The sequence below is a fragment of the Muscardinus avellanarius genome (assembly GCF_963383645.1).
Source record: "Muscardinus avellanarius genome assembly, chromosome: 7".
Lineage (NCBI taxonomy): Eukaryota > Metazoa > Chordata > Mammalia > Rodentia > Gliridae > Muscardinus > Muscardinus avellanarius.
Window position 1 is genome coordinate 10,097,292 of NC_137793.1, and position 21,940 is coordinate 10,119,231.

The 21,940-nt window shown below is 47.5% G+C and overlaps 2 protein-coding genes across 4 annotated transcripts in view; one reads left to right on the forward strand and one right to left on the reverse strand.

Annotated features, from left to right (window-relative positions):
• CYFIP2 (cytoplasmic FMR1 interacting protein 2) overlaps positions 1-21,940 on the forward strand; it is a gene marked incomplete at both ends in the record, with an annotated part of 114,600 nt that overhangs the window by 64,334 nt on the left and 28,326 nt on the right. For all 3 annotated transcript variants that reach the window (XM_080698485.1, XM_080698483.1, XM_080698484.1), the window contains 3 exons: positions 16,852-16,995; positions 18,280-18,370; positions 19,382-19,512. In XM_080698485.1, coding sequence (XP_080554611.1) covers positions 16,852-16,995; positions 18,280-18,370; positions 19,382-19,512 — 366 coding nt within the window. The remainder of the gene's footprint in view (positions 1-16,851; positions 16,996-18,279; positions 18,371-19,381; positions 19,513-21,940) is intronic.
• FNDC9 (fibronectin type III domain containing 9) lies at positions 2,176-2,844 on the reverse strand (the record flags this gene model as incomplete). Its single annotated transcript, XM_080699008.1, has 1 exon — positions 2,176-2,844. One exon carries the CDS (start codon positions 2,842-2,844, stop codon positions 2,176-2,178), a length of 669 nt encoding a protein of 222 aa, XP_080555134.1.

Genomic DNA, 21,940 nt, shown 5'->3' on the forward strand with positions numbered 1-21,940 from the left:
TGCAGATGGGAAGAAGTGGGCAGATGGAGTGTGGGGGACAACAGCGGCTGGCCGGAGCTAGAGCCGAGAGGCAGGTCTTCGCCCATCTCACTGCCCCGTCTGTCCACACGTTGCACATCCTGATGCACCACCCCCTTTTACATGGTGTCCTGTTCTAGTTGTCAGTCCTGTCTTCCCTTAAAGAAAGCCACCCAGAGGGAAAAAAATGTGTCACCCGCCAAAAAAAGAGGCCAATGTTTTTCTGTCTTGTGGAGTAAAAATGACCACCAGGGATGCCCTATTTAAAAAGTAAACGCAGCTGGACCTAGACAAAAAACTGGCATGCTGAATCCAACAGTGGGAGAGAGGGTTCTGGAGTAGGTGGGGGCATGGGCTCCGGGAGCGTGGGGGCCAGGGCGCGTCCCCCCTCCTTGGGCCTTGCCTCTCGTGGTGCAGGGGAGCTCGTAGGACTGTGTGGGAATGGAGCAGTTTTTCTCCCTAGATCTATTCAAGGCAATTTTCTCAAACCGAGGGAAGCTAATACACGGCATTTGGGGTGGCTCACCACTGTGACTTTGGCCAACACTGACTCACACAGTAAAATCCTCCCCTTTCAGTTCTCTCTCAATCCTTAGATACATCAAGGGGAAAGACTTGTGTCACTGCTAAGGTGTCTGTCATAGCTCTCCAACACCGGCTGAGCCACTTTTTTATCAAACACAAGAGACCAGGTCTTAAGTTCAGGGTCATGAGCAGGCAGCGGTAGCGAAGTCAAATTTACTATTATTCTGTTCTCATCGTCTTTATTTGTATCTCTTCCCTTCTCAAGGGAGTGCTGGTTTCTCATTTATGGAGTGATCTAAGGCTACCTTCTCAAAGGAGTTTAATATAAAATGAGTCAGTGTAAAGAACAAACGTTTTAGTAATCGTAAACAGCTGAAGCTGACTGTGGTGGTACACTCCTGTCATTCTAGTACTTGGGAGGTTGGGACAGGAGGATCGCAGGTTCAAAGTCAGCCTCAGCGACTTAGCAAGGCCTTCAGCAACTTAGTGGGATCCTGTTTCAAAATAAAAAAATAAAATAGGGCTGGGGGTGTAGCTTGGCGATAGATGCCCCTGGGTTCATTCCTCAAACACACACACACACACACACACACACACGCTGGGCACAGTGGTCCATGCTTATAATCTCAGCTACACAGGAGGTTGAAGCAGAAGGATCACAAGTTGGAGGTTAGCCTGGGCAACTTAGCAAGACTTTGTCTCAAAATAAGAAAAATAAAAAAGGGCTTGGCATGGTGGCACATGCTTGTAATCCCAGCATTGGGAGGGTGAGACAGGAAGATCGCGGTTCATGGACAGCCTCAGCTACTTAGTGAGGCCCTTTGCAACTCAGTGAGACCCTGTTTCAAAAAAAAAAAAAAAGAATAAAAAAAATAAGGTTGGGGGTATTTCTCAGAGGCAGAATGCCCCTGGGTTCCATCCCCAGTACTGCAAAAAAAAAAATTTAAACAAACAAATAATAATAAATAAATAATTAATTAATTAAATAATAATAAATAATTAAATAATTTAAACAAAAATAAATAAACAAATAGATAACTAAGATCTAGAGATACAGCTCAGTGATATAACACCCCTGGATTCAATCCTCAGTACTGCAGATGATGATGATAATGATGACAGTTCATGGTTTAAAACATAAATGAAAACGGATAGGGTGTGAAGCGGTGTGCGCTTGCTCAGAGCTAGAAGACACCCCCGGGTAGGCTTCTCACTCTTGGCCGAATGGCGTGTGACCGAAGGCGTAGCTCAAGGAGCCCGTGCGCAACCAAGACACTTCCTTTAAGTATTGTGTTTTATTGAAGCCATGCAAATGTCTACTCTCTAAATGTTTCATTTAATATTAATATAATAATATGATGCAAATGTTTACTTCCTAGATGTTTCATTTACTATCAGTATAATGCGTTTGGTTCCTAACTGGGGATGGAACCTGTTTAGGAAATACTGTGCTGGCTCCTCACACACCAGGGAATGTATGTTTTCCCGCTTGGGAAGCTTCCTCATTGACCATTCGTCCAACCCACTGACCTTGGAGGGGGAGAAATGGGGAGTTTATAGATACATTTTTACAAACAATCTACTGTGAAGAGGGCTCTAGGCTACATGATGGGTGCCATCTCCTCGCCGCTCTCACTCCCTGAAGGGAGGCAATATGGCGGGTTGGTCCCCTCCCTCCCCGGGTAAGGCTGCAGCGTGGGCGACCCGGGCCCCCCCGGGACCATCCAGGTCAGCTCCGGAGTTCTTGCGTGGCAGTTCTACCAGGGGGAGCCCCTGCAGGTCTTCCTCCCTCTGCCCGAGGGCGGGGGCCTCGTCTGGCCATCTCACCAGCCCGTTGGCTTCCTCCATGTGCCCGGCTCTGTATGACCACCGAGGCTCGTGGCAACGGATGCACCAGAACTGGAGACAGATGAAGGCCAAGACAGCCGTGAAGCAGGCCAGCAGGATGGCCATCAGCACCCAGAGGGAGAGCTGCGGGTCCACCAGGGAGCTCCCGGCAGCCAGCGGACTCTTATCCAAGGTGTGGAACATGGTGCAGTAGTGCCTGTAGGGGAAGACAGTCTTCTTACAGCTGATGCAGAGGAAGTAGAGGGTGGACGGGGCGAGGTGCTCCAGCACCAGGGAGCTGATGGTCCGAGGCACCTTCTCCTCGTGGTGGAAGCTGTAGCGAAGATAGCCAGAAAAGATGCTGTTCCAGTTGGGCCTGTACATAACATGGTAATAGTCCTCCAGGCAGGGCTCCGAGGACGACCAGGAGATGATGGCGCCCGTATAGGAAACGTTCCCAACCTCGATGTTCATCTCGATTCTGGAACCGGAATCAAAGCGGACAGTGACATCCCCCTCCTTAGATAGGTGATTTTCATAAGCACGGACAAGAAAATGGAGGCCCAGAGGTTACGTGACTTAGCGAAGCCAGTGATGGAGTGGGAAGGCCAAAGTGTAAACCAGGCCCATCCTGGGCCAAAGCTGGCGGCCTCTGGCCTGAAAAAAAGAAAACCAGCCACACCCCACCCTGGCCAGCCTCCTGCAGGCACAGCACTGCTCTCATGGCGAAAAGAGAGAAAAGAAGAAGCAATAAGCAGAGATACCAGTAGCACTTTGGGGACCTGCCTTAGGCATCCGGCTCTCTGACCTCCTCGCAGACGACTGTTCCACCTAATAGTTCCCTTTCTGACTGCTCCGTGCCAGCGCTGCGAGCTCAGTGGTCTAGACCTCTCTGCCCCGTGCTTTCTCAGACTCCTAGTTATTACATGACAAGTGGAGAATTGTCATCTGCTGACGGCTGATTTCACCTTAAAGTTTCTGCCTGTGGTTTTTTTTTTTTTTCATTCAAAACAAAAAGTGCCAGGAAATTTATTTCCTCCGTCAAGATTATTCAAGATAATGTGTATTTGTGGGGCCGTGGATGGCACTGATGGTCAAGCAGGGCCAACAAATGGACCATTGCTACGTCCAGGTCACGTTAGATACTTCCCATGCAATAGGAAATTGCTTTCAATTTCATCACATCGTCAGAGCAACCCAAGGTCACTCAGCTAATATAAAGAGGGCTCAAAGCTGCTTCCCTGCTGTTTTTACAAATGCAGGGCTGCTGGGTTCAGTAACAGAATGGTTTTTTTGTTTTTGTTTTTTGTTTTTGTTTTTGTTTTTGTTTTTTTTTTTTGCAAAATGAGGTATCTGTACTAAGACCTAATCGTTGTTGTTTCAAACACATCAAATGGACCCTTTTCAGATTGCCAGCCTTTCCACTTTGGTAAGCGGGATCTGTCTTCACGGTTTGGGGTTTCTCTTTAATTCTACTGGAGAGATGCCATTCCCCTCCACTCAATTTCCTCTGGTGAAGAATCTCAACACAGCTGTGGTGCACCTGTGTCCGCTGCAGTAAACACCGCTGTCCTCTATCCCTCCTCTCCCACAGGAAACAGGTTTCGGTCGAGATTGTAATGCCAGGGTCAAAATCCATCAATCAGACTTTCAACCAATTCAGATACTAAGGCAAACCATTTCCTATGGCAACCTGCCTTTCTCTCTGCTCTGCCTCCCCCACCCCCACCTCCTGTCTTTGTGCCTCTGATCCTACGGAGTGGAGTGGAGCAGCAGAAAGATAAACAACCCTGAGTAATTTCTCAACCTGTGTTATCCTTCTCTAAAGATAGCAGTGAACTGCGGCGCTCAGGAAGGGAGATAGGATCTTTTGATTTGGCTTGGGAATTTCTTCCCTGTAAATGAGAAGTGAATATGAGGAGATAGTTGTGCTCAGATCCTTCCAGCAGAGAGTATCTCTGTACACCCTCCCTAATCTCCTCGGACATACGCACCCTGCCCACCCCAGCACCCTACACATCCTACAGACACACTTCAATCACAATGAATAGAGCTGCATTCATCCCCCGGGTTACATAGGCAGCGACTCTAAAACCCTTCCATCCATAGTAATCAGGAATCCTGTTGCTGTCACGCACACATCTTCTCTTCCCTTCCCCTGGCCTCTGCCGCTGGCTGGTTTTACAGCCCGGCTTCCAGCAGACATTTTTAAACACCTTCTGTCAGGATGCTACCAGCCTCTTCAGCTTTTAGAATCAAATCTGTCTTGCTTATTTATTTTCCTTCCTCTGCTCTCTCTCTCTCTGAATTCTCCCTGTTTTTATCTATTGGACTACCATCACCTGGGCCCTCCTCCAAACAGTGTTGTAAAAGGGAAAGCCATTTCTATTTCCCAGACAAGCCAGCTCTGTCTCTTACCTGATCCTTGGCAGTGTGTCTGGTTAGAGAGCTACTCTCCGGAGCAGAATGGACCAGAGCTGATAGAATAGTGCTTCTCCCTCCTCCGCGCTGGGCTCTCCTTGATGTCTCTCTGGCCACTGAGTAATCCCACTGTCGCCCCCAGCGCTCACATTATTCATTTCTTCAGAGCAGCATCTTTCACCATGGTAACCAGCAGGCTTCTACGCACGATGCTTTCAGGGACCAGTCTGAAAAGGCTTTTGCCCAGTGAGATGAGCTCTCATTCCTGTGGCCAAAAAAAAAAAAAAAGGGAAACAAAACCCCAGCAGACGGATCCCCAGAACGGCACTAATTTTCCCAGTGCTCCTCCATTTTCTCTCTAATTGGCTAGTGATCATTTTCTTACACCACTTAGACTTTCTTTGGACAATAGTTGCAAATGCAAAAAAAAAAAAAAACACAATAAAACAATAAAAACTACCCTTTTTTGTTATTCTACAGCTCACAGTCTATTTATCCCCATCCTTTCCCGCACCATCACCCCCAACTCCACTCCTACCTGACTTTGATATTTTGTCCATCCCTTTTTAATCTGCTTCTATTAATGTATTATAGCCTCACATCTTAACATAAATGATGTTGACAGTGGTGTACACGCACACAGCACGTGGTGCCCACCCATCTTTCCCCCTTCCCCAGACACAGTACTGATATTCCGTCCATCCTTTATTCCCGTCTCCTGTGACATGGCCCCTAGTTACATGGTCCTCAGGTTAGAGTTTGGGTCAAGACCCTTTCGTTGTCTGAATCCCAGTTCCGCCATCTTTGAGGCTATGGTCTTAGGCCAGAGTAGGATGGCGGAGAGAAGATGTGAGAACTGGCCCTGCCCAGACCTGAACCCGTGGCAGGCTCGCCCAGCCAGTGTGGCACTTGTCCTGAGTGAACGGTCTCCCCTCAAAAGAGCATATTCACCTGGAAACTCGCCCCATGATCTTACTTATAAGTAGAGTCCTTGTAAATGGAGTCAGTTAAGGATCTCAAGATGAAATCAGCCTGGAATGACCAAAGAAGATTTACAAAGAGAAAACAAAGGGAGAAATCCACGAGAAGACTGGCACAGAGGTTGGAGCGGTGCTGTCAGAGCGTCGAAGCACCAGAAGCTGGGAGAGGTAGTGATGGAATCCACCAGAGACCTTGGGGAGCGCGGCCCTGCTCTCCCTTGATGTCTGCCTTCCAGTCCCCGGAACGGTGAGAGACAAAAGTTCTGTGATTTTTGTCTACCACGCCTGTGCTAATTGGTTACAGCAACCCTAAGAATCTAATCCTGCACTTCTAATTAGCTCAGAAATGGCCTCCTAGTTCTCAAGCCTGACACCCTGAGCAATTGCTACCCATCGGTCAAGTGGACCCACGACCGTTCCTGAACTGCGCTCGCCCCAAGGCTCCTCCCCCCAACAAAGGTGTATCTGCCTCTGGGAGTCCACCCCTTCCTGTTCCCCTCAACTTCACTGGAGGATAATGTCAACATTCCGTGCAGGAGGCCACAGAGCATGTCTGAAACAGGTCGGAGAGGAGCTCAGACAGATTTAGACCTGAGCAGTTTTGCACAAAACATGTTTGTTGTGTTTTGGTTTGGTTTGGTTCGGGGGATTGAAACCAGAGACTTTCTACCTCCAAGCTACATCTGCAGTCCTTTTTATTATGAGACAGTGTCTCACGAAGTTGTCTTGTTAAGTTGCTGAAGCTGGCCTCAAACCCACAGACCTCTTTTCTCAGCCTCTCGAATGCTGGGATTACAAATGTGCACCACCGCACCCAGTACAAAAATATGTTTAAGTCAATATTTTATTTCTGTACCTGATTATAATATGCAGCGGAGAGGCACACGAGAGAGAGAGAGAGAGAGAGAGAGAGAGAGAGAGAGAGAGAGAGAGAGAGAGAGAAAGAGAGAGAGAGAAGAGAGACAGAGAGAGAGAAGAGAGAGAAAGAGAGAGAGAGAGAGAGAGAGAGAGAGAGAGAGAGAGAGAGAGAGAGAGAGAATACCCATTTCCATATATGTAGAAGTTAAAAAGTTGATCTCAAGCCGGGCGTGGTGGCACACATTTGTAATCCCAGCATTCGAGGGGCTGAGACAGGAGGATCACTAGTCACAGACAGCCTCAGCTACTACTTAGTGAGGTCCTTTGCAACTCAGCAAGACTCTGTTTCAAAATAAAGAATAAAAAAATAGGCTAGGAGTGTAGCTTGGAGGTAGAATGCCCCTGCGTTCTATCCCCAGTACCACAAGAAAGAAAGAAAGAAAGAAAGAAAGAAAGAAAGAAAGAAAGAAAGAAAGAAAGAAAGAAAGAAAGAAAGGTAGGTAGGTTTATCTCAATGAAGAAGAGACTAGAATAGTGTTGCTAGAGGCTGAAAGGGTATGGGGAGGGAGGATGGAGAGGGGATGGGTCACAGGTACAGGGGTGCAGTTGGACAAGATGAGTAACTTCTAAAGCTCTGCAGCATAAGAGTATACATGAGGTTGACACCAGTTGAGTATTTCAAAGTAGCTAGTAGAGAGGATTTGGAATGTCCCCAACACAAAGAGGTGATATGTATCCGAGGAGACATACTCCCATTACCCTGATCTAGTCTTTACACATTATATGAATATCTTGAAATGACACACTGTTTACCATCTAAAGATGTACAATTAGTATGTGTCAACTAAAAATGAAATTATAGATAGATGTCAATTAAAAAGTATACTTTAAAATAGCCTGCTCAGTTTTCAGTCAAAGTATCCAAGTCGACCCATGGAGATCCCCTAGTGTGTGGCGTCCATGACCGTCACAGGAAGGGCTGCCCGGGTGTCCTGGTGCTGGGACCCTGGGAGACATGGGGTCTCAGGATGTCCAGTGCTCTTGACGCCACTGTCGCTCTGTGGCCTTTTGGTGGCATTTGGTGGCATTCAGTCTTCCCAGGGGATGGCTTTAAATCCGCTCAACACATCCAGCGTGTCTCTTCCCAAAGGCTGATGGTGAGGCCCTGCTGAGCACAAAAGCATCCGCTCCGCAGAAGGGCCAGGGCGGCCGTCTGCAGGTGCCTTTAGAAAAGGTTATTTTGCAGCAAATAAAAATACCAGAGTTCAAGGGCCTGAGGAGCGACGAGGTGGAACTCCGCCCTTCTCCCACAGAAAGTGGGAATTTATTTTTAAATGCACCTGGATGATATTTTTTAACCACAAGCTTCTGATGAGAGGAACTAAGAGGCTCAGAGACTGCAGGGCCCAGCAGTCCTCTAGATTCACAACATCAAGAGAAGCAAGGAATTCTTCGGGCCACACGGATGATGGTGGCAGAGCTGGAAGCAGGGTGCCTGACTTCAGGTCCAGGCCTCCGCCTGCTCCCCTGAGCCGTCAGCGCTGAGACAGGTTCCCCAGTCTTTCTTTGCCCTGGGGCCAACGCTTCCCCGTTACACCCATGCTGAGGTGCTTCCACTGCCGGGCCAGGTGGTCCCTGGCTGGGCCATATCAGTAGCAAATGATTCCCAGAGGAAGCCAACATGGAGCAGGGTCCCTGCCCCCTTCCTGCAGGTGGCAGTGAGAGGGTGACATGACGATGAACTGGCACACGGGGGAAAAAGAGAGGCTAGGACAGCGGCCCTGGAAACCCCGGGGCCAGATGCAAATCCGTGGACCAAGACCCTGGCTTTCTTGTGCCTCCGTCTGCTCGCCTGTAAAATGGAAACCACTGTTACCGTAACAGTGAGACGAAACTGTAAAGTGCTGGGCCTGGGGACTGCGGTAGCTGCTGTTGTTAGGACCGTGCTAGTGAGACAGGCCATTTCCCGAGTGGCTGGGCAGAGCCGCATCCAGGTTGGCGCTCAACATTGTGCCTCCTTACTTCCCTTGCATCACCTTTATTTGTTCTGTTTTTAAATATATGTGCTCAGCCGGGCGTCGTGGCGCATGCTTGTCATCCCCGCGCTTGGGAGGCAGAAACAGGAGGATCGCGCAGGTTCGAAGCCAGCCGCGCACGCTGGCTTAGGAGACCCTGTTTCCAAATAAAAATGTAAAAATAGGTCTGGGAGTGTAGCCCGGAGGTAGAAGGGCTTCCAGGAACCCCAGTACCACACACACACACACACACACACACACACACACACACACACACACAAATAAATAAATAAATAAATAAATATGCTCATTTTACACAAATAAATACGGAGAAGAGTTCAAAGACGGCAGTAAATCTCTTTATCAGACAACTCGGAAATATCCACTGGGAACATTTTGATGCGCTTTCCATGGATTCTCTTGTACTCACATGACGGCTCTTCGACGTAGGCGCTTATCACCACCATGCAAAGGAGAACCCGACGCCAGAGCAGCTGACTTGGCCAGGGTCACAGAGCCAGGCTGAGGCAGAGCGCCGATTGCCTCCCGGGCCAGTCATTTTAAGCCTGAGCTCCTGGCTGCCTCTCTGGGCCAGGCTGGCTAAAGTCCAGAGCCCGCCCTCTGCCTTAGGGTTATTGTCTCTTGAGAGGCAGAGCCTGGGCTTTGCAGCAAAGTGATCCCAGGATGATAGGAACAGACGAAGAACTCAGAGATCCAGAGGGGGAAATCCAGCCGCCTTCATGTGGCTATAAAAGGCAGAGAAACATCATCAGCTCATTTAGAGAAGTAGCTCTGGACACCCTGTGCTCTGAAGTCCAAGTTCACCTACCTGCCCAGGAGCTCTGTCATGTAGGGATGATGTGAATTTTTTTTTTTTTTTTTTACTAAAACAAGGAAGCCAGGTGTGGTGGCGCACGCTTGTAATCCTAGTACTTGGGAGGCTGAGACAGGAGAATCACAGGTTCACAGCCAGCCTCCGCTACTTAGCCCCTCTGCAACTTAGTGAGACCCTGTTTCAAAATATAGGATAAAAATACAGGGCTTGGGGTATAGCTTGGAGGTAGAATGCCCCTGGATTCTATCCCTGGTATCTCAAAACAAATACATAAAACAAGGATTCAACCTCAAAAACCTCATAAAATTTAAGTAAAAATTTTTTAAGTAAAGAAAGAATTAAGGACACACCTTCACAAAGCTACCTTCCAAATGACAGAAATTGTGGCATAAATTATTTGTTCGGTTTTTTTTTGTAATCCAAATTATTTTATTAAATATATTTTAATTTTTTAATTTTTTTTATTTTTATATGGAACATATAGAAAATGGCATACATTCAAACTATGCTTGCTGCCCTCCCCCTCTTCCCCTTCCCCACTCCCAACAATGAGTGTCCAGGTTAACCATGCTATATTTATATTTTTACACAAATTCGGATGTAGCCCTTTATTAATCGACCTCAGCCTTCTTCCCCTCCTATCCTTCCATTCTAGCTTTGCTGAGGTTTCAATCATTTTAATCCTTTCCCAATAAATGTTTGGTTTTTAGACACTGATGGTGACGTTTGTTGTGATCTTGAGTTTAGCATGGCTGTCACTAGCTGAACAGTGCTCCTGTCTGAGCCATCATTTGACCTCAGAGAAATTCGTCCTGTTCTTGCGACGTGTGGCTTGTAAGTCAAGTCCCTGGGAGCCCGGACTCTGCTTTGCTGCAGTGAGCAAGGCGCAGCGCACGGGGCACTTTTCCGGATGCTGACGTTGCTTCCCCTTCGGTCCAGAAAGCTTTGGTTTTCTGGCAACTCCAGAAAGCTTTTGTGTCCAGCTCATTGCCCTTAGACTTTGGATTCCTCCTTCGCTAACCGGGAAGATGACACTGCCTGACCAGCTGTAGAGACCAGGTATAGGTCCCCACACTGAACAGATGCTAATTGTGAAAAGCTTTAAGTACAACATTCTTTGGGAAAAGGTCTTTTCAGATGTGATGAAGTGAAGGATCTTGGGACGGGAAGGAGCCTGGGACTTGGAGTGTGATCTCTAAACACCATCAGAGTGTCATTTGAGAGAGAAGGGCAGGTAAGAGGGGACAGTCGCATGAACTTTCTGCAGAGAGATCTGAAGATGGGAGTGAGGCAGGAGAAACTGGGAATGGCTGAATGTCGGTGGCCACCAGGAGCTGGATAAGACAAATAATAGATTCTCCCCTGCAGGCTCTGGAAGGAATTTGACCCGTTAACCCTTGATGTGGACCCAGGGATACTGATTTGCGATTTACATCTTCCAGAAATGTGATATAACACGTTCCTGTTACTTCGAGCTACCAGGCGTGTAGTAATTGGTTACAGCAGCCACATGAATCTACCCGGCAGAGGGTGGGGGGCGTCTTGAAAGAACGTGTGAAACACTCCCAAAGAAACATCATGTGCCTGTGTGCGACCGTGTGGATGCAGATTATGAAGTGAAGCAAGGACATCAATTTCCTCCAAAAATTTTAGCATCTGAACATTCCAGAGTGGAGCTGACTGCTCGGACCTGGAAGGCGCAGTACCTAGCTTCCTCTTTCCTTTTCCAAAGCAACTTTGCTCATGGCTCAAGAAAGAAAGGAACATTATTTCCTGAGATTGCTACCACCACTCCCTTGGGTCTTTTAGCCTGTGAGCCAAGAATCCCATAAAGGAACCCAGATGTTGGAAATCCAGACCTACAGCTCCCCAAATGTGGAGAAGGGACAGGGGGATGCTTGAGAAGTTTTCCCCAAGCTCTAGCAATGGACTGGAACCCGGAACAGGATGGACCAGTTCTTTGGACCGTCCTCCAGGCGTGGATGGAGTTCCTACGCTCTTCTTTACCCCCACACATACCTGCAGCAATTTAGAGCACCAAGCCGCTGCTCTCCAACCTGAATTAGAGAAGAGGGCTGTGTTTGTTTTGTGGGCCGAAAACATTCATTAGCGAAATTGTAGCAAAAACAGGAAATTAGGAACAGTTTTAATTCCTCTTGGGATCACTGAAAACAGCAATAGTGATTCCAGAGAGCAGAGATGCAAATTGCTTATAAATTCAGCTTGCCAAATAAATGGGCCTCATTGTTTGGAATGGCTGGCCACGTTTACCATCTGGTGAGAGATGGAAGCTGTATGATGCAAAGTCCAGATATCACCCATGGGAACGGTCGGAATGTTATGTATATTTTTACCGGAATTTTAAATCTTTCTATAGATAATGTTACAGTGCCTATGATCCACCAGATAAACTCACTATTCCTTTTTCCTCTGCTCTTTTAGAAAATATAACCCTGTATCACACAGTAGTAACATGGTTCTAATTCCTGTATCAGGATCACTTATTTCATAGAAACCTCATAAAGTTACCTGTTTCGTATGGTATGGATTTGAATTTTATTTATTTATTTATTTATTTATTTATTTATGGTACTGGAGATGGAACCCAGGGGCATTCTACCTCTGAGCTGCACCCCCAGCCCTATTTTTTATTCTTTATTCGAAACAGGGTCTCACTGAGTTGCAAAGGGCCTCACTACGTAGCTGAGGCTGTCCTCGAACCACGATCCTCCTGTCTCAGCCTCCCAAATACTGGGATTACAAGCATGTGCCCCCATGCCCGGCTCATTGAATCCGCTTGATTTTAAGCAAGCTATCCTCAATAGTTAGGATAGAGAATTGGGTTCCCATTGTGCTGAACAGTTGTGACCTGAGTCAGTAACAGAATTGGCTTACTGTGTGAGCTGAGTAGCCAGCATCCAGTGCCTCTAGTCACGTTGCATTCCTGTTTTTCTTTGCAAAACCTCAGCAGAAAACGCCCAGGCTCCCCTATTCCCACATTTTCTCAATAGGGCCCAGCCTCCTGTTGAGCCAGCAGGTCAGACGGGTGCCCTCCGGGGGTGTGTGAGCATGGCCTTCCAGCATGCGTGTGTGCTTTCTCCTGCATGCACCCGGTGTGTCTGGGGGAGAGGAGGGTGGAAAGGCTTGTTCACTTGAAAGGAGGATTTGAATTCCACACAGTTTCATGCTGGTTTGGCCTACATGAGATACAGCTTGGGCCATCAACCAAGGCCTAAGCGTCCTGTCTACACCAGCATACAACACCGATGTAGCAACTTCCGCCAGAGGCCTACCAAGTGTACCAAGTGGGGATGGGATGGGGAGGGTATTTATTTAAACCCTTGCCTGATAAAACAATTCCAATTTTTTTTATTCCTCTGCTTACACCTGGGAAGGCCTGTTGAGAAGTTTCTATATATCTGAACACACATTGGTTTGTACTTTTCAGGAAGTTCTAAGGAAACTTGGTTCTAGAAGTCCTCAGGTGAGCGAGAGAGTAGGAGACTGCTAGAGGAAAAAAAAAAAATGGGGGTCCAGGAGGAGCACAGTGGAGCTCGGGCTTCAGAAGGGAGTGGCAGACAGAGTAATCTCCAAACCCCACCCCAGGGTGGGGACTCTGCCTTGCACAGCTGGCTGTTGGATGACTCTCACTTTTATAAAATTCTGAATAATAAGAAATATTGAGCTCTGACTACAGTCTTATCCCCTTGTGGGATGCACACCATATCGTTTAAAATCACACTCTAGACATGCCCTCCTCTCAATTCAGACACTTCCAGAATTTGCTGGACATCAGTTTTAGTGAACATTATCAAACTTATAATCAGTTATATGCCCTTCTCTACATAAACCACTGCTGGCCAAGACATTTAAAACTACACCTCTCTCCATGTTCAGAGACTCATAACTGTAGCCAAGGCTGCTGGTGGGGGGAGTTTGAGCAGGAAGCTATATTTTCTCAGTCTTTTGCTTACCCAGGTACCAAGTAAAATAATATCAAGGACTGTTATATCCATGAGTGCTTCCACTGTGCTGAGCACCAAGATTACTGCTTTATGTACCAAACAGCCCTCATGGGTTTGGTATTATCATCTTCTTGGGGGAAACTGAGCCTTCAAGAGTTTCAGTAATTGGCCCAAGAGCATCCAACTCGTAAGTTAGGGACCTCAGATTTGAGCTCAGCTATGGTGGTGCCTACCCTAGGGTCCATCCTCTGGACCAGAAAGTAAAGCAAGAAGTTGGAGAATCAGACAAAAAAAAAAAAAAAAAAAAAAAAAAAAAAAAATATATATATATATATATATATATATATATATATATTAGCCAGTTATCTTTTTTTTTTTTTTTTTTGGTGGTACTGGGGTTCCTGGAAGCCCTTCTACCTCCGGGATACACTCCCACGAGCTACACTCCCAGACCTATTTCTATTTTTTACTTTATTATGTGGAAACAGGGTCTCTTAAGCCAGCGAGGCTGGCTCCGAACCAGCACGATCCTCCTGTCTCTGCCTCCCAAGCGCGGGGATTACAAGCGTGTGCCACCATGCCCGGCACCAATTATCTTTTATTCCCACCCGATATATTCATTTGAAAGCTCCCTGCTACTCAGAAATTCCTTTCATAGGCCATTAGAAAAGGGAAAGAAGGAGAATGTGCTTTCTGGGTTCACATGAGAAGCCCAGAGGGGTGCCTGGAACTGAGTAGGCCGTTAGGGCGGTCCACGAGCCCTCCATCAGATGTCCCCATGGCCACAAACAAACCTGGCGCTATGGGGCTTGGCCGACTGCCCTCCTCAGGAGGGAATTCAAAGCATGGCTCCGAATTTCAGTCTTTGGAAACAAATGCTAGGAAGCACGTTAGGCTACGACAGAGCAGATGGGACTTTTCAACTTACTTTTATACTGGGGTGTGACCATATATAGTGAACTGTATCCGTCCAGGCTGCTAGAACAAGAACACCATAGATGGAGTTACATAAACAGCAAACATTTATTTCTCACAGTTGTAGAGATTGAGAAGACCAAGCTGCCTCAGATCTGGCCATCTTGTTATTACATCCGCATGTGGCAGAGAGGGGGAATGAGCTCTCCTGTCCTTCTGAGGCCACAAATCCCATTTGTGGCCTCAGATTTGGGAAATCAACGCATTTCCCAAAGACCCCGCCTTGTAATGCCATCCCACTGAAGGTTAGAATTTCAGAGTGTGAATTTGGGAGGGGCACTAACATAAGGTCCGTCCATGCATAGATCATAAGTGAACATAAGAGTTTTACAAGTCCAACAAATACGTACCTCTTTGGAGTCAACAACCCAGCAACGAGATATACAGCTTTTCCATCATTCTAGAAGGTTCTTCCATGTGCCTTCTAGTTGGTCTCCACTCACAAGGTGTATTTGATATTAGCCCTACATACCTCACCCTAGCCCCAGCTCTGTTTGATAGGGTGCCCTGTTACAAAAACACTAAAATAGACCCGTTACACACATGGAAAATTACCTGGCCTGGCCTAGGGCTGTCTCAGACATATGAGACAATTCAGACACTTCCGTTCCAGAATTTTCTGAACATCAATTTCAGTGAACATTATCAGACTTATAATCAGTTATATGCCCTTCTCTACATAAGCCACTGCTGGCCAAGAGATTTAGAAACTGCATAAGATACGTTCAGGAAGAGTTTACCTTGACAGCCCCACATCGCTGAGTAAAGGACACGGCTTCTTCTCCCATTCCAAGTGTGTAGTTGGGAGGCATGCGCTTTCCACACGCACCATTACTCAGTGTGGTGAGGGTGTTGATGCTCTGATTCATTACGAATCATAATTATTAGTGGGAACTCAAATTGTGTCCTTTGAGCATCTTTATTATTAAAGGGGACTAGAATGGCAGTGACCTTTTTTTGTAGAGTTTAGAATAATTCACATATAGCAAAACATTCCAAACTCAACACAGACTGAACACAATTAAATATTTCCTCAGAGGGGAAAAATATCTTCCCTCAGTGGTTCCAAAGGGAGTTGAGAACCTTGCAGTCCTCCAAAAGCATCATCATATCTTCTGATTCATTCATACAGAGTTTCTAAAGGGGCAGTCAATAGAATTTTAGCCAATAGAATATCAGATGTAGTCTTCCCATATTTGCATGGCCATGCAAATGGTTTTTATAATTCCAGGTAGGAAAACAATACTCAAAACTGAGTTTCAAGATGAAACTTTATCTAAAAAAAACAGTATGGTTTATAGAAGAATTCAGCTTGCAAAGTATACCATTATAGAGAGAAGAGCACAGACTTTGGAATCAGCCATATCTGGTGCAGGTCAAGGCTTAGTTATCTCTGAACTGTATGACTTTAAAACAAGTGACTGGCCATGAGTCTCAGTTTCTCTATCTGTGAAATGGGGCTAAGAGTGTTTCACCAATGTGTATTATACTTTTTTGTGTGTGTTCACATTTGTGTGTGTGTGTGTGTGTGTAGATTAAGTAAAAATGCACACAGAAGGCCTCCCAAAGCCTGGTGTGAGGCCATGCTCCCTATTTAGTATTTAAAAACATTACTAGAGTAAACAATAATTTTTAGAGCCTTACCAATCAAATGAGCCCAATGAGGGGCCCCATCTTTTGGATAGACATCTTTAGACGGAGAAGATCTTAAAGAGATCCCTCTAATTAAGTTAGGGGTGTCTCGTGGGGTCTGCGGGATGGTGGTGATAGCCAGGCAGTGGCCAAAGCTCTAGGCCCACATCCAGAGCCTTCCCCTTGGCCTGTTTCACAGTGAGCTTCCATGGAATCCTACCATTGGACTGCTACTCTAAAAGTTGTGAAGCCACTAATTTAATACAAGTGCTGACATTTCAGAGCATAAGAAACTTGAGACTCAGGAGGCCTGAGTGAGTTTCCCAGGCACCCAGAAGTCGTGGACATGCTCATTCCCAGGACCTCGAGACATTACGGATCAAAACCACCCACAGTAGGAGATGATGTTGAATTGCTACTTGGTTTTCATATGATTCTTCCAGCCCATTTCTGGTACCAAAAACTCCTCTAGAGAAAGAAATGCAGCCATTGCATCCCTGCCCTGCAACACAGTTGGGGAAGGTCTGGTTTGTGTGTGGACAGTCGTAGGTGGCTGAAGTCTCTATAAAAGGGACATTTCCCTGGAAGCTCTTTCTCCTTCGAGGCAACAGCCACTCTGTCTAGCAACCTTCGCTTTACCCACTGGTCACAGACCAGTGGAGACTGGGGTCAGTCTCCATGGCCAACATCTTGCAAACATGTCCATGGGATCTTCAGAGAGAGCCCGAGGACGTCAGGTTCCCATCAGCCAGACCTGCCCAGTCCTGAGTTGTTCACTCTGCTCCACCCTTGTCTTCCAGCCCCTCAACATCGCCTACAGCCACATCTACAGCTCCTACAGGAACTTCGTGGGCCCCCCTCACTTCAAGACCATCTGCAGACTCCTGGGTTACCAGGGCATCGCGGTGGTCATGGAGGAACTGCTGAAAATCGTCAAGAGCTTGGTAAGGAGACCTCGCTGCAGCCTGGGGTGTGCCCGGGTGGGACAGGCATTAACCAGATTTGCTTTCTCTTTTTACCTGTCCTGTAAAAGCATGTCCTGGCACTTCATCTCTACCCGTAGGAGTCACCAGGGCATCCCCAACACGTATTCCTTGTTGGATCCCATCTGTAGTTCCATCATATTTGTGTCCCTGTGGCCTTGCCTTCCTATTTTTAACCCTGAATTTGCACCTTGTTTGTGATGATTCAACTCTCCTATGCTAATTCAGACCTTTAGCTAATGACTGCTCATCCTGCCCAGCTGGGCTGTACTATCTACTTTAAGCACGGCAAATCCATGGCACACAGACTACCACTGTCCATGCCCATGTCTGTGACAGACATCACTAATCGATTACTGCACTTTGTCCTTTGGGATTTTATATATATATATACTTTTATTGGTGCACTGTCATCATACATCACAGTGATAGATGGTTTAGAGTGATAGAAACATACATGCACAAAGCACTTGGTGTCCCCCCCTCATGATCCCACCCCACCCCTCCCCCTCCTGTATTTGTTATTGAGATTGGTATTGATAATTTTGTGTATGGTCTTAGCAGTATTTGGGCTGTTTTTTTTTTCATCAAGTTGAGCACTTTTACTGCACTGACTTCCAGGAAATTCCATAGTCCTTTACCACCATTCTGTATCTGACCCTCCATTTAATGACCTAACAACAGGCCAAAATGTATAATGAAGATAGTCCTAAGAATACAAATTTACGAGATAAAAATAAGTAATGTAAAATCATGTCAGGAAAAGCAAGCTGGATCCACCTGCTAACTTCCAATTCCTTGGCAAGAGCTATCTGAAACCAGGGCTTTTTAAGGATTGTGAAACTAAATAGAGTCAAACAGGAAAATGAGGTAATTGATTGAAGCTGTCTGCCTTGGACGCAGGAGGGAAGAACGTGCCGTGGATTTTCCATGCTTAAATTAGATAAAGGGTCTTAATAGCCACAATCCCCTGCCCACACTTCATTCCTGCTCTTGGTCTGGATCTCATAAGCTTCTTCAATCCCAGAAAGGACCCCATACCTAGATAAGTGCCTTCCTTGACGTCTGCAAATCCGTGAGAGTAAAGAGAGAGCTCCCCTTTCTGTCTTAGGAAAGACAATGGGGCCCCCTCACCTTAAAGGGTCTTACAGATGCCACACCCTCTCCCCAGAAGCCTGGCATTGGGGCCAGAAGGGCACAGGCAGCGCGGTGGCCTCTCTCGCTCACCTGTGTTCTTCTTTATAGCTCCAAGGGACCATTCTCCAGTACGTGAAGACGCTGATAGAGGTGATGCCCAAGATATGTCGCCTGCCCCGGCACGAGTACGGCTCCCCAGGTTGGTAGCAAGAAAACAACGCAGACCCCCACGTGGAGGAATGGGGGACCCTGATCTTGGGCTGTTCACGTCTTCAACCTGCCAGTGAGCTTGCAGAGCACTGGCTCTGGGCCCCGGCCCTGCCATCAGCTAGGCAGCCTCAAACCCTTTAAGTCCCCACGAGCAACGGCCATTTCCTTCCATCAGTGGAAGGGAAGGATACACGTGTGCATGCGCGTCCGAACCATGAGCAGCTGGGTCTACTTGTGCAGGGCTTCGGGAGCCCAGCGTTCCTGGGAGAGCATTCAAAGGAGGCCAGTGCCCCGGCCAGTGGTGCCAGTGACCTGCTAAGGTGGGTCAGGAGAGAGGAATTTTTGCCTCTCAATATGGGGCCTGGGAAAAGATGGAGACTATGAGTTTGGTGCCTGATGTCTTTTGGTGTGTGTGTGTGTGTGTGTGTGTGTGTGTGTGTGTGTGTTTCCCCAAAGTCAACATACCATTTGCTAGGTCCTTGAATGCAATTCACAGTAGAAAGGGAATGAGGCCCAGAGCTCTGGTGTCCAGTCCCAGGGGCCCTACTGATTGGCCGTATGACTACAGGCATGTCAGTTATCCTCTGACCCCATTGGAAAGTGAGTAATAGTGCTTGGCTTATGGCAGTGTTATGACTAAGAAATTAGATAATGCAGAGCACAGCCCTAGCACAGTATTTTAACCTCTAAAAACAAATGTTGATCCCTATATCCCTATACTTATTAAGAATTCAGGCATCTTTTTTTTTTTTTTTTTTGGAAGGATAGATGGACTAGGGATGATGCTCCATTTGTCTATGTGTCTATGTTGGTTCCAAATAATTTGCACTAGTGTCTCAAACTTTTTCTAACATTGAGCCCGGTAAGAATTCCCCCCTGGGACAGGCGTGTTGGCCCTTTGCTAACAGAGAGTGACACCTGGGGTTACTGCTCGGTTGATGTTTCCTGCAAGCCTGACCAAAGGGTCTCCACTTCCCAGTGACACCTCCTCTGTTTCCAGGGATCCTGGAGTTCTTCCACCACCAGCTGAAGGACATCATTGAGTACGCAGAACTCAAGACAGATGTGTTCCAGAGCCTGCGGGAGGTGGGCAACGCCATCCTCTTCTGCCTCCTCATAGAGCAGGCGCTGGTAAGTCCTGAGCGCACAGCAATTGCTGCGGCTCTACCGCAGCCAGACACTGGGGCGCGGCACGGCTGTGTGCCTGTCCATTTTGCACCAGACAGCCTTGACAGTGTGGAGCGGAGTCACAGACTCGGCTTCCGGGGGGTGAGGGCTGTCACTCACCAGCTGTACCTGGAGCTCAGTGCAGTCTGCCACACCTTAATTATCCACGCACTCAGTCAACAGATAATTATTCCTCGGCTACCACAGGCCAGGGCTGTGCTAAGGGAGGTAGCGGCCCGGCCGGTTCCTGCCTCGCGTCCTGTGCGCATTGACATAGAAATAATATTTCACATTTACAGAGTGTTGTGACAACAATACAGGGTCCATGCAAACAGAAAATGGAACGTGAAGTAGTTAGGGGGCTGAGGGGAACTTCCCTGAAGCAACAGCCTGGAGAACAAGCAGGGGTTGGCCTGGGAAGCTTTTCCAGGCAGAGGGAAGGGTTTTGTGCTTGTTTGTTTTTATAAGACATAATAGTTTTACCCTGCAAGGGGGCTCAAAGGCTAAAGAAAGGATGTTTGTAAAGTGTGTGCAGTAAAAGCTAAATCACTGGTAGTGGTCCTTTGTACAGAAAGGGCCTGGGGACCTCACAACCCCCTTTCTTCCCACGGGGCCATGGGTCCGCCTTTGCTGGCCCATTCTGTGAATGGGATTTGTTCAGAGGTTCTGTTCTCTACATTCTTCCTGACCTGGATGCTCTCTGTTCTCCATGTGTGCTGGGCCCAGCCCTCAGCCTTGAGCACGGGAGGGAATGGGGAAGGAGGGTGCCAGGAATACACCACGCCGGGACGCCCAGGAAGCTCTCGGCATCCCTCCTCCCTCTGCTCATTCAGCAGAAGGTCCCCAGAGCCAGCCCGCTGCCAGGTGCAGTCCTAGGATGTGGAGAAGGGCCATGAATAAGAATCAGAGCGTCCTCAATGCTGTTCCGGAGAGCAGCAAAGACTGCAGACACCAGGGACAGACAGGGCAGTGGGGTCACTGCATGGCACAGGTAGGTGCTGTTTCTTGACAGCGCAGAGCTTGTGTCTAGAAGGAACAGAAAGGACCCAAGTGAGCCGGCAGAGAGGACAAAGGCCAGAGAGGTGGCAGCGGCCGGTCCCTGGGGCCAGGTCTTGTGGTTCCACCGCAGGGAGCAGGAGAGCCAGAAAGGGCATCCGACTTTTCCAAAGGCTCTGCTGGCTGCTGGGGAAAAACCAGCCTGGACAGCCCGAGGGGACAGGCTATTCACAGCCCAGGGAACATGGAGCGGAGACAGGAGGAAAGAGAAGGGTTTGTCTGGGTCTACAAATGTAGAGAGATGAGAAGGAAGCCATCATAGAGCTTCACAACTCGCAACAAGAGCCCAAGAGGATGGGCAACACAGCCCACTCCCTCTCAGCATCCTCATGACAAATCAAGGGTCTTGGACCAGCTGCTCTCTCTGACCCTCAGAGACTCTAAAATGAGGACTGTCGCTCTTCTTCTGTGACGAATAATGGCTCCTCTATTGTCCTTTTAAATAGACTCTGGAGAGGACTAATGGCTCCTCTTTTAGGATAACAGGTTAACACAGTTCAGTGGGCCTGGGTTGCCATAGCAACATAGCCTTCAGATGTCATAGGGATAAGAAGGAAAAAGCGCTCAAGGCCTCTGGGTACCAGGCGGTGGAGGTGGGGAGGGCTGGCCTCCTGCTATTGCCTCCTTTTCTGAGGGGCCGGGTCACAGCATCAGTTTGGACACAGAAACGAAACCCGTGTCTCCTCTGGGTGGTCATTTACGTATATCATCGAGGGTAACAAGATGCACAGGGTCAAAGACTTCCTGAACTGTAAGACCCCTCTTTTCCTAAGCACGGAAGTGGAGACCAGAGAGAGAAGCAATCCACTTGATGCCCCAATGCAGAAATAAAGAACCAAAGCACAGGTTTCAGGCACTGGTTTCCATTGTCCTTGATGGCTGGGTGGGGTGGGGACACCCAGAGCAGCAATCAGGGCTGACCAGAGTTGTGCACTCCTTTTTCTACTTTGAAGCCGAGAAAATCTTCAAGCTAAGACTGCTTTATGAGGTTAAAATCGGGCATGAACTTTGGAACATTTTAATTTAGAAAGCCGGAATTAAATAAACATGGAAGTGAGATATTTGTAAATTTAGCAAGGTTCCAAGTAAAGAGGAGAACTCATAGTTTAAAAAAATGCCTAATGATAGTCCATGAAGGAAAAGCTATACAAACCATGAAACATCAATTCTTCTTGAAGATTCTGAAACAGCTAAAAAGAATAAGGTGTGAGAGGAGGTTTTTACAGGTCGATATGAGAGATGGTGAGCCACAGAATGTTAAGAGCAAGTTTCTAGAGAAGACACTGCAACGTCATGGCCATAAAATTAACACCCACAACATAACACACGCTGAGAA